This window comes from Linepithema humile, chromosome 4, assembly GCF_040581485.1.
Source record: "Linepithema humile isolate Giens D197 chromosome 4, Lhum_UNIL_v1.0, whole genome shotgun sequence".
Taxonomy (NCBI): domain Eukaryota; kingdom Metazoa; phylum Arthropoda; class Insecta; order Hymenoptera; family Formicidae; genus Linepithema; species Linepithema humile.
In genome coordinates, this window is record NC_090131.1 from 20,156,045 (window position 1) to 20,167,921 (window position 11,877).

The window sequence follows — 11,877 nt, forward strand, 5'->3', positions numbered from 1 at the left end:
TTTTACACTCAGTCGCGATGAGAAAAGACACCGAAAGGATTTCGAATTATACGAACTGCATTAAAACCGACGATAGTTAATTTGAGGATACTCTGCTCCAATTGCTATGTAATGCTTGAATAAATTTCAAGAAATTGTGAGAAGGAAAACGCGATGTCGGCAGACGAAAAACAGATTGGATTATCGATTAGGAAATGAGGACATCACGCGTTAGCACAGTACAATTAAGATGTCAAAACTTACTGGGGAAGGATCGGGAACGTACTGATTTTGAATTGAGATCGTTTTTAAATATGACATTAAGAGTTTAATCCTCTCCTCAGACTTTCTCCGAGAATCCAATATCGGTCAGCTCAACCGTCTGGCGATCATGAATTTTAAATACCGGAGACCTCGAACGGAACACGGTGCGCGAGAACGGAAGAATAATAAATCTCCAGCTACATCTCTCACTTCGATATCGCCATCGCCGGGCCGCGCTGAAAATACGAGCCAATCGATACGTGCAGCTGAGTGTGTGACAATCGTATCTGAATTAATTGGCTGCTTTTTGAAGGCTTATGTGTCAATTATCGTATGGTCAGCTTATTTCTATTAGAGCTTAACGACTTCAGCGTGTTGTCACACGCGACTCGATTGTCATGTTCTTCCCGGGATTTATGCGGATTACTTAATTCGGAATATTTTGCTATTAGTATTTTCGTAGCGAATGCTAAAAACTGGAATCTTACTTTAACACGCGAATGAATCGGTTTTTCTCTCAAAATTTTCACGTCATACTTTTTGAGACAGCTTTCGACTTATAATCAAAATAAACTTTTCCCCTTCCTTTTCTTTCTCCTTTTCTTTTGTGGGATTCGATTGCTAATTTTCCTCGGTCTTTGGCAGCGTGTCTTTGACAGCGAAAGTAATATTAACTGATTGTTTAATTATCTTAATACTTTAATTTCTTGGACCGTTGAATAATAATTTTTCAGGATTGTAATTTTATTAATTATAAATTATTGCTTCAATTATTCAGCCGGCACAATATATATATATATATATTTTTTTTTTACAATGATACTTATTTTACTAATTGAGAATAATCAATTTTGTGACCGGCATTTTGTAAAAAAAATAAACCAAAGAACTGAATATCGCGTGATTATTTCTGCAAATTAATTACCAATTATGTATTTCAATGCATGTATTTCAATGCACAATTTCTATTTTATAAGCATTAATTTATTGTAATAATTTCACTAAAGATGACCTAATATAGGTCAAAGCGTACATGTTATTATATCGATTACAAATATGGTATAATATTTTCGGTACAAGCAACCAGCCTGGCTCATTAGTCTAGATAAATTATAAATTTAGATTGTTGAATCAATTAAGCCTTAAATTTCTTATTTAATATTATATATAAAATAACTTACATTTTGTCAAAATAAATATATTAACGAGTGCAAAAAAATAAAAAAAATAACATTTATTATAATTATTAAGTATCATTTGACTCTATTTACAAGTACTAATCATGCGAGACTAGCTTCGCGAATTCCTCGCGCGTTAAAGGACTCCGTGTTATTAATATCTATATAGAAACGCATATTTCTAAAAAGGTTCAATGCCGGCCACACACTTACTGCGTAAACAAATCGCAAAGCTGACAAGTGGTCCATTGTATTCCGGAAGCCACTAATTTAGTAGACCTATTTTTAGCGGCGGGATAAGCTCGTTTACACGTGGTGCGCGAATTTAGAGGACGGATGTCGCTTGCAGATGTCGAGTGGACTCGGTGCAACTGCAATGGGGATTGGCGTTAGCCACGGGACTGGCGGCGAAGGTGTAGCTGGTGGTTGCCGCCTCCGTGCACAGAACCAAGGCCAAGCCTCGGGGTCCACGATGCAGCACAATAATCCGCAGCAATCGTCTCAGCAGCAACAGCAGTCGCAGCAGCAACAGCAGCAGGCACCCGCGTCGCAGCAGCAATCCCAGCAACAGCAACGCCAAGCCGGACTCGTGGGTCGATCGAAGAAGGACAACTGTTGCCTGTGCTGGTGCTGTTGCTGTAGTTGCTCGTGGTATTATCGATCTTACCTATTTGTATCTTGTACATCGATGCGGTTGATCCTAGAAAAACTACTCACACGAAAGCCGGACAGCATTTTTTTCCCGGCACTCTATAATTTTAATCTGAATTTTTTAATAATGATTTATTTATGCGAAGCGGAAGATTTATTTTAAGATCACCTTTTTAGAAAGTTATAAATATTTGCCAAAGAAAATTCCTATTATTGGCAGCTTTGATGCAGCTTGTTTACGATTAATTATTTTTTTTTTAATACGCATCACAACGATTTAGTTTATGTATCGCATTGATGTACAAAGCAATTTATTGAATAATGAGTAACAATTTCGTCTCACATGACAATGGACAAGTCCGTTAATAAGCGCGAAGCGCGGATCAAATCGCGCGAAGTAACTTGAATCTCCCGTTCCATAATAAGCATACTCGTGACGACGAGCCACTGACAAAGCAAATCAGCACGAAGAGATGTTATTGTAATCACACTAATGCGAGGTAGATAAAAACACGTAACGCGCTATTATCGTTATCGCGGCTATTTTCGTGCTTACTTCATCTACGGAACCTCTCGCCATTGAAACGATACCGGTCCATTGTCTTTAAGCTCTCTGTGTGTGATCCATTTATTGCCATGCAGACGTATCTACATATTGCCTTTCTCTGTTTCATGCCACAAGTAGGAATAAATGGTAAGCAGGCCACGGACTACTGTGCGTTAATGCTGCTTGTTTGTTACGTCGATGACGATGCTATCGTAATGCACGTATTACGGTTCACAGAAATGGGGTTATGCACATATCACGCGTCCCTTCCTCCGCGACTCATCTTTACAGATAATACTCGAATAGCCCCCTATTCACTCTGGCCTGGCATCGACTCGCAAAAGTGTACCCAAAGTACAACGGTGTCTGTTTGAATTTCCACCGCGAAAATGCACTGTGTGTACGCGAGTGTTTTGTTATGCCAGCGTGAAAAACTTCCTCGAAAGCAGCGTATATTTTGAAGTGTAACAATCTTCTCGATTTAGCACCATTCAAGATTCTCTCCTTGCTCCATGTTGCGCAACGTTGGGTTTTTTTCCCTTAACCCTTGAGGACCTCAAATGCATCCTCAATAGCAGTTCAAAGCAGTGGAGTTTTATTCAGAAATAACATTTCTTGAATGCGCATTTTTTAGAAGTTTATTTTATTAGTAATTGTTATAAGCGAGAAACATTTTTGAAAGAAACCACAGTTGTTGACGTACATTTTTTTCAACAAACGATAACCCTGCAAACGCGATATTTTTACATTCGTTTGCTGCATTTTGTCCGACAAACACGTATGCATCTTTATTTCTCTTTGTTCAACTGCCTTTTTCTCTTTCACGTTCGCATACACGGTTATTTGAGAGAATATGAAACGGAAATGTCCCCGCTACAAAGACTACTAGGTCTGTGTTAACACATAAAAAAACAGAGAAAAACTCAAACATAATTTACTTTTTATTTTGCAGAGAGAGAGAGAGAGAGAGAGAGAGAGAGAGAGAGAGAGAATAAATGCGTTTTAATCTAAAATCAGAGCATTGTCCAAGCATTTAATAAAACGCTTTTTATTTTAATCTTATATTAATTATATATGTATTTATATCATGAATTATCATATCAAGTATAACAAAGTTAGAACATTTTTCTAATAAAACATTGATACTTTTGACAATTTATACTTGTTATAAATTACAAGTGCATTAATTTGATTTAAAACGTTCCTCTGTAGTCTAACTGCCTTCAATATTACGCAATAATTCGTGGTGTCCTCTTTTTCGTTTGTAAATTTTCCTTATTTTATCACAAGATTGTCATATTAATTTATGAGTAATTATCGATATTAAGTATTATTTTTAAAAAAATACGCAATGAAGAAAATAGCATATTGCAACCTGAATAAAAATTTATGTCAAATAAAATTAATAGCATAGAAAGAAGAAAAGAGATAAATTCTTGTAACTTTAAGATATTTTGTACCAAACACTTACATGTAGTATGATAAATATCGCAAACTGTCAGATATTGTTCCCTTCTTCAGTCACATGAAAAAAACTTTTTTTTTTTAAATAAATGTAGGTCTAGTAGATCTAGAGGACAGCTTCTGTAGGGAAAGAATCATTTTCGTCATTTTCGTCATTTTCATCATTTTCTGTCGAATCGCATAAATCGTTTAGAACGCCGTTTATTTCCGCAGTTGTGGTTCGCAAACGCCATCAGGACAGTCGCGTCATCAAGCACAAAGAATCGACCTTCCAATAACCCGGTTCCACGCCTGTTATCGACACGAGTAATATTTTCCCTCGGTCCGACGCTGTCTTTTTCACATCTTTTTGTATCTTGCATTTTCCACGGCTTATCGGTTAAATTAGCTATCCTGACGATCGTTAGTCGCCCATTATCATTCCCCACCATATTTGCGCTCGTCCGCCTCCGTCGCTCATTTTATCTCTTCATTTCTTGAAGCCACCAAGTTTAATATTCATTTCCCACACATTCCTCTTCAGCTGTCTGTTATTGTATTTGCGTTCGTATTCCTTCCGCCGTGCTCGTATTCGTCAACGAGAATTATAAGCAATAACACTGCACGATTGCAATAATTGACGCAATAATTCACGATCATCAATTTCGACAACAGTATTAACAATTTATTATCAATTTTGACCTTGATAGAATCGAAGAAATTATTTATTTGCTTAACGATTAAATTCATTACACCAAAAAAATATTCTTGAAGTTAGAGAATTCCTCCAAATTTGATGCATGTTTTCTTCTTCTGTAAGAAGATCAAAAGTATGCGTCTCATTTTAAAAGAATTTTCCTCTCCGTTAGAGGATTTCTTCTTAGATATAGAGAGGAAATATTCTAAAAAATAGTACTCATCTTCTTCAGTTAATATAAAAAAGTATTTACAAATAACCTTTTTTTTAAATTTATTTGAATAAAACACTGAATGTGTTGTAATCTGTAATAAATTTTACACAGCCAAGTGAAAATAATACACACTCGAAGAGGAAATACGTATATATGATAAATATTAGAGCATCATGTCAGAAGTGATCATAAGTTATACGTCGTACACTTTTCGAGGAGAGAAAACATTATTTTACAATTTCTATGATCAGAAAAAGTTTAAATGCTCATCTTCCAATATCTCTACGTACTTCTCAAACTTCGAATCATTTAGCATTTTCAAATTTTCATCCATACTTAATAAAACGAGAAAACGACACACAAGAAGAAATGTACGACGTATGACCTATACGACGTGATAAATATATTGTACATTTCCTCTTTTGATGTATACTTGTTTTTAGAGTAAACGACATTATTTGTCTCTTCGCACGTTTGCCCCAGAAACAAAATGTATCGACAAGCTAATATCGAGAGGAATTCTCTTCGCTAGAGAGGAAATTCTCTTTTATTTTGAGAATATTTTTTTTCGCGTATACTCCGCGCGACTATACATGATGAACGATAGCGCGATCCTTCTAACGTGTATTCTTATCGTGTTAGTTTGGCGGCAGTCGGTAGTAACTCGACGGGCACTGGAGCAGGCGATCAGGGCAAAAAGAAGGGCAACGCCGGCGTCGGCGGCGAGCACGGCGGCGGCATCGGCGTCAGCGAAATTGCGGGTGCAGGTGCGGGTAACGGTCTCGACGGACTCGACGGCCTCGACGGCGGCCTGGAGTGCTACAACTTGGAAGAAGTCCGGGTCTGGGGCTCGTCCTTCGACAAGCTGATGAGGAGCGCCGCCGGCCGCAAGCTCTTCAGAGAGTTCCTCGTGAGCGAGTACAGCGAGGAGAACATCGCCTTCTGGCTCGCTTGCGAGCAACTCAAGAGGGAGAGCAATCCCGAGACGATCGAGGAGAAGGCGCGCTACATTTACGAGGATTACATATCCATACTTTCGCCGAAGGAGGTGAGTAGCCGCGGTATTTATATTTATTCGTAACAAACGATCGTAATTCGGCTGAAGCATTCAGGAGAAATCAATGAATCTATATTTATTTCTCTGTAATTATATAAAGAGAGTAAAAGCTATGGTTCTTTAAAACTGAAGATACAATGTATTCATATTATACTTTCAATAATTGTACGTAAGTTAATTATGTATTAAAACAAAATTTTTTTATTTTTATATTTGTTTTATTTATTCGATTTTCCAATTGACCGATTCAATTTGTTGCTATTTTTTCGCAATTATTACGTCCCTTTAATAAAACGTGCTTCACTCGTAAAGCAATTACAATCATTTCCGAATAAGGTATTGATCGCTTCAATGTCAGGCAAAATAATAAAATATATATTAACAATGCTTTCGACACATTTTTTCTGCTGCTACTTTGTGCAACCTTAAAAAAACACGATATTAATGTAAGAAATTGTTCTTGTTTCTTGGAAAAAACGTGCTATACTATTGTAATACATTTGTCCGAAAAGATAACATCAACCTAGAAATATACGAACGATTTCTAACACAACCGTCTATTTAAGTTAATATAATGGCGCAGCATGTGGTGGCACACGATCGGTATCCGCTACTTTGACTACCCGGTGCAATGCATCATAAGCACTTACATTTCATAATATAAAATGATTCCTACGTGCCCTTCCATAGCTGTTAGCTTTGACGATAGAATCGATAGCGTTACAGCGTGCATTATCTAATTGCAGCATTTTATCGGATGCGAAAACTCGAATATATACGAGCGCATAAAAATTAGAAAATAAGGTGGCAAAATTAAATGCACTTAAAAGTTAAAAGGGGTGCAATGTCAATATTCCTTTACAGTGTTCCGCTCGAGAAAAACTGCGAATGCGCGTGACTGATTTCTTCCATATTAACCTACTGACCTAGTGACCCAGTGACCCCGTTAACGACCTATTCAGTCACCCAAACGGGGCGAATGCACGAACTGTCTTTTATCATTCGAACATTACGGTAAATTGTACAGTGCACTCACAGCACGGCAAATTGTCTGTATATTATTGCAATCAAGCAGATAATTTTACGATAACGTAAATATCGTGCTGCACCGCGCGCCCATACATTGTAGCCTATAATTCTCAGAAGTCTTTTTATCCCCAATCGTTTATAACCCCGCCTTATTTGCATTTTATCATTTGTTGTTGTTTACGAAAAAAATTATTTCAAAATTATTCGAAAATTTCACAGAAAGAGCATAGCATTATAAATCATATCTCTTCCTGAAGTTATTTTTATTCAATATCACCCAAATAGCTCGTGAGTGCAAAAATAAATTCTAATAAAAGGTTCCGATAAATTATAATTTTTGTCGTAAAAAAGATATAAGTTTAACGAACAGTGAATTAAATTACTCTTGATATCCTTGTACATTTCACTTGTAAATAAATGTCCGATGTCATAAAATTAATTAAAAATTAATCGTCCGGCTTGCAGGTGAGTCTGGATTCGCGAGTACGAGAGATCGTCAACCGCAACATGGTGGAACCTACGCCGCACACTTTCGACGAGGCGCAGCTGCAGATTTATACCCTCATGCACCGGGACTCGTACCCTCGCTTCGTCAACAGCGAGATTTACCGGAGGATGGCCAGATTGAACAGCAGCGGCCCACCTAGCCCGAGCGCCGGGCAGGAGCAAAGCAGCGGCAAAACGAAGGGCAAGCGGGCAGCGACGTAATCGTGAATCGACGGTCGTCAAAGACGTCGGGGGCGCGGACCAAGACCTCCACAAAACCAAGCACCAAATCACGCACCAAATTATGCGTCGATCGGCCGAATCGTTCCGGGCAGGGTATTCGCGATCGGCAACATCCTCCTCGTCGGAAAATCGAGGCGAGGAATCGCCCGAGCGGAGCAATCACCCATAGCCGTCGGAGATGATCCTCCCTCACGATCGGGAAACCATCCTCTCGGATGGACGACAGGCCGCCTGATCGCGTCGGATCGCTCATTAACGGAAGCCAGAAGTTTGTTCAGTGATTTGCTCTTCCACGCGAAGGCACAACGGGGCCATGTAAACGCGCTCGCCATTGTACGCGAGCTATTACGACACCGATGATTATGATGATTATGATGATGATGATAATGGACTGAACGTACGGCGAGATCGTGGCCGCGGTCGGTCGCGTAGATCGCAGGATCGCGGCGTTCCACTTCCAGGAGTTCGGTGCAGGCGCATGCAACGCGCGCGGGATGGTGAACTCGTAGCCGGAGAAACGAAGGTCACACGCGATCGCACGGGGATGGCAAACACCGGCGTCGCGAACACTCATCGATCCCACCGAATCCATCGATCTTCGAGACCCTCGCGATCTTTCCTCGTTGTAGTTCAGGAGCTCGACATTGGAGATCGACTCGGGCTTGCGCGAGCTCTCTTCCTCTCTTTCGCTCTTCTCTCGGCTCAAAAAAAAAAAAAAAAAAAAAAAAAAAAGCGAGTTTGATTTGAATCACGCCGCTCGTATGTTTTACATTAACGGTCTCCCGCGCAATCCGTTGTGAAAATAGTTAAAACATTCTCTTTAGTTCTTAGCAAATGTCAAAGAAAAATCGAAAGAACTTTCTCAACTATTCTATCACGATGTGATTCCAATTGGACTTGCTGTGTGGAAAAAGTTGACCATCTGATTCATGTCCGAGTACATTCGACAAAGTGCTCGTAATGTAGCACACGACTGCAGCTATCTGATGCATTTGGCCGCAATGGCAATGATGATCCCTTATATATTTCTAGTCAATGCTTCGCGGAATAACGGATATTCATTCCTCTCTTTCTCTCAAGATGCAGTCGGTCCCGAACGCACCCCTGTTGATCGTGTCTCCTGTGATCCTAAGATTAACACGCGTACAGCGTAAGGATTCGTCTCGAGTGTGCGTCGCGTGTCCTTGCGATGATAGATTTAATCTGCTCAAGATCGAATTTGCCGTTTGCTCTCTCTTTCTCTCTCTCTCGTTTCCGCGTTTATCTTCCACGGCTGGGAGAAAATCAATCAAGTCAACGTCGTTAATACAGCCCGCTGTAACTTCAGGGTAACGTTATGCGTCGTAGCGTAACGTAATGTAATGTAACGTAATGTATTTTTTATCGCGCGTGCACTTTTCTATAATCGCCAGTAGTCCGCGGATTCTCCTCCTCGGGAAGGATGAGACCGCGAGAAACCGTATTTATATTTATCCACAAAAAAAAAAAAAAAAAAAAAAAAAACGAGAAGAGCGTCGAGAAAGAGAAAAGACGGGAAAGAGGAAGGATCTCCTTTCGAGTATCTTTCGTTAAAGATACTTCGGCGTTGCTTTCACGTGGCGCTTTTAAGGGGTTGTCGATGGACGGGGATCTCTGTCGTTCCTGGTGCGTCATCCCCACGGCGGATACCGAGCTACTGCCAGCGAGAACACACCAAAGATCGAACGTGCGTCGAAGCCAACCAATCTGACGATCACCAAAGATAAGAAGGACACTCAATCAAATACATATTTATACATACAAACGCGCACACATATACACACACACGCGCGCGCTACACACGCACACACAAATATACAGAGACACGCGCACACCGTATCCACGCTGACGCAACGCGCGCACGCTCGTGTAGAATCTAGTCATCGTCACGCGGAAACGCAATCGGAAAACGCGTGATCGTGGAAGAAAAAGGCCTAAACACGAGAAAATACCAAGTGTCCCTCGAACTCGCGCGAAATCGAGGCTGTCGCGTCGAAATTGAACTGTCAACGTTGATGCGAATAAAGAAAAAAAAAAGAAAAAAAATGGAGAAACGCGTAGAAACGGAGAGAAATCATGAAAGCGGCGTTCGACGGCGGAACGTCGCGGTGCGAGTACTTTTAGCGTTAATTCATAAGTAAGTATGGAATAGGATTTAAAATAAAAAAAAGTAAAATAAAAACAAAGAAATACGACGATTCGATCGTTACTGGCGTTCGCAAACGATGCGCATCGCCACGATCGAAGAGCCCAGTATTATTCGCGCCGCAACGTCTGCTCGTCGCCAGAATTTTCTCTCGGCCGCGATGCGCTTCGACCGATCGCTCGTCATAGGATTTCACCTCTTCGATCTCCAGAATCGCGCACAAATGCTCCTCACAATGTAGGTTTACATCTGAGATTTATTACACGGCACTTTATTACAACGGCTTGACCAATGATGAGTGATGTAAATGCTAGAGAATTTGTCTCAGATATTACACTCGTAACGAGAGAACGTTAATGGGGAAGTGTCAGAAACATACGATGTTAAATGTAAACCTTAAGCTTAATATAAAATAATATCCTATAAAGAGAGTAGTACTCCCCCCCCCCCTCCGACGTTTACTTTATATTAAAATTATACTACTTGCGCGCCAGACGCAAGTTTCCGACGCAGTGGAATAAATGTCAGATGTAACCTCGCTACCGCCGCGCTAAGGATCTCGTCTCGCGTCGCGAGACCGATCGCGGCCGGGGCCGCGAGGGTATATCACAGGCTCAAGTGACTCATATTACTTATGTACCTATTCCTTCTTTCCTTTCGCAAAATATACTCTCGGGAATTCATGTTGCAACACCGGCGGACAACGGATACTCTCCCCGCGTCATAAAAAAAAAACGACCAAGAGAGCGGTGAAGTTGGAGCGCATCGCGGCACGCCCGTGCGACCTCCACTCTTGCGACACTAGATCGGTAATTACACATCGCGACAGGTGGGCATGTCAAGCGTAAACATAACACATACAAAAAGACGCACGTATTCTCCCGAGGAACATTGCGATCGGGAGGGTGAGATAATATACGACGCGCGCGTCTCTCTAGTCAAAGTCGAAGTCGTCGGCATCGTTGCGAGCGGACAACACAAGCGATAAACACTCGCCCAGTCAGTCAGTATATGGCTACTGCCCTGTAGATAATATATAGATAGGTATAATGAACGAAGAGGATTAATGATTATAAATATAAATATATAAATATATAAATATATATATATATATATAAATATATGAGAGAAGAGAGAAAAAAATATATATATAAATATACAGAAAAACATGTGCTATGTTCCACATAGGTGCGAGCGTGCGAGAGTAATAGTCGGAGAGAATGCGAGAGAGTGGCGCGATTCTTTTTAAATCTTCGATTCTTTGTTCGACGCGCGAGGACGGCCCGTCCGCCGCGACCGGAAAAAAAAAAAAAAAAAAAAACGAAAGACGACGGTAATCTAGCGGAGATCTCAAGTCGATCTTAATTCTGACATCGACGATATAGAGATGACGTGCTCGCGTAACACCCCGAAGCGGAAGACGTACGTGATAATATGAAGATCGTAAGCAATGAGAGTTGCGCGATTAAATCGAGAGAGGAGAGGATAGAGCGATAAAAAAAAACATATAGATAAGTATAAATGTGTCCCTTTAAGACTTGTAAATGCAATGTTGTTTTATTGTTGTTGTCGTTGTTATTATTATATCGTAATTATTATGATTATTACTACTATTATGTGATCATCATTGCTAAACTTATCGTTATAAATTTATAGATTTATTTGCGACAGATTTTATTGCGACTTTTGTAAGTCAATGATAAAGAAATATGTGATATAGAAATTTTGTGATATAGAAAGTGAATGTGCGTATCTTTGTCGAAGACGCTCGGTCTCTTCGCTCTCTCTTCTCCTGTCTCCGGCCAGGCTGTTCATTTAGGATCTCAACGCGGCTTCCGGAGGCCTCGCGTCGGCATCGTCGATGAAATTAAGCGGTGAGAATTGCTCGAACGTCGTCTTCACTAATAAACGCACAATTTTCTCAA

At 40.3% G+C, this 11,877-nt stretch overlaps 1 protein-coding gene across 3 annotated transcripts in view; it reads left to right on the plus strand.

The window, feature by feature from the left end:
- Dhit (Double hit) overlaps positions 1 to 11,877 on the plus strand; it is a 216,330-nt gene extending 204,453 nt beyond the window's left edge. Inside the window, exons 2-4 of one of the 3 annotated variants that reach the window (XM_067354548.1) lie at positions 1,771 to 2,072; positions 5,616 to 6,021; positions 7,525 to 11,877. In XM_067354548.1, coding sequence (XP_067210649.1) covers positions 1,771 to 2,072; positions 5,616 to 6,021; positions 7,525 to 7,767 — 951 coding nt within the window. In that variant the 3' untranslated portion in view covers positions 7,768 to 11,877. The remainder of the gene's footprint in view (positions 1 to 1,770; positions 2,073 to 5,615; positions 6,022 to 7,524) is intronic. The other 2 variants (XM_067354549.1, XM_067354550.1) reach the window with 2 other exon arrangements.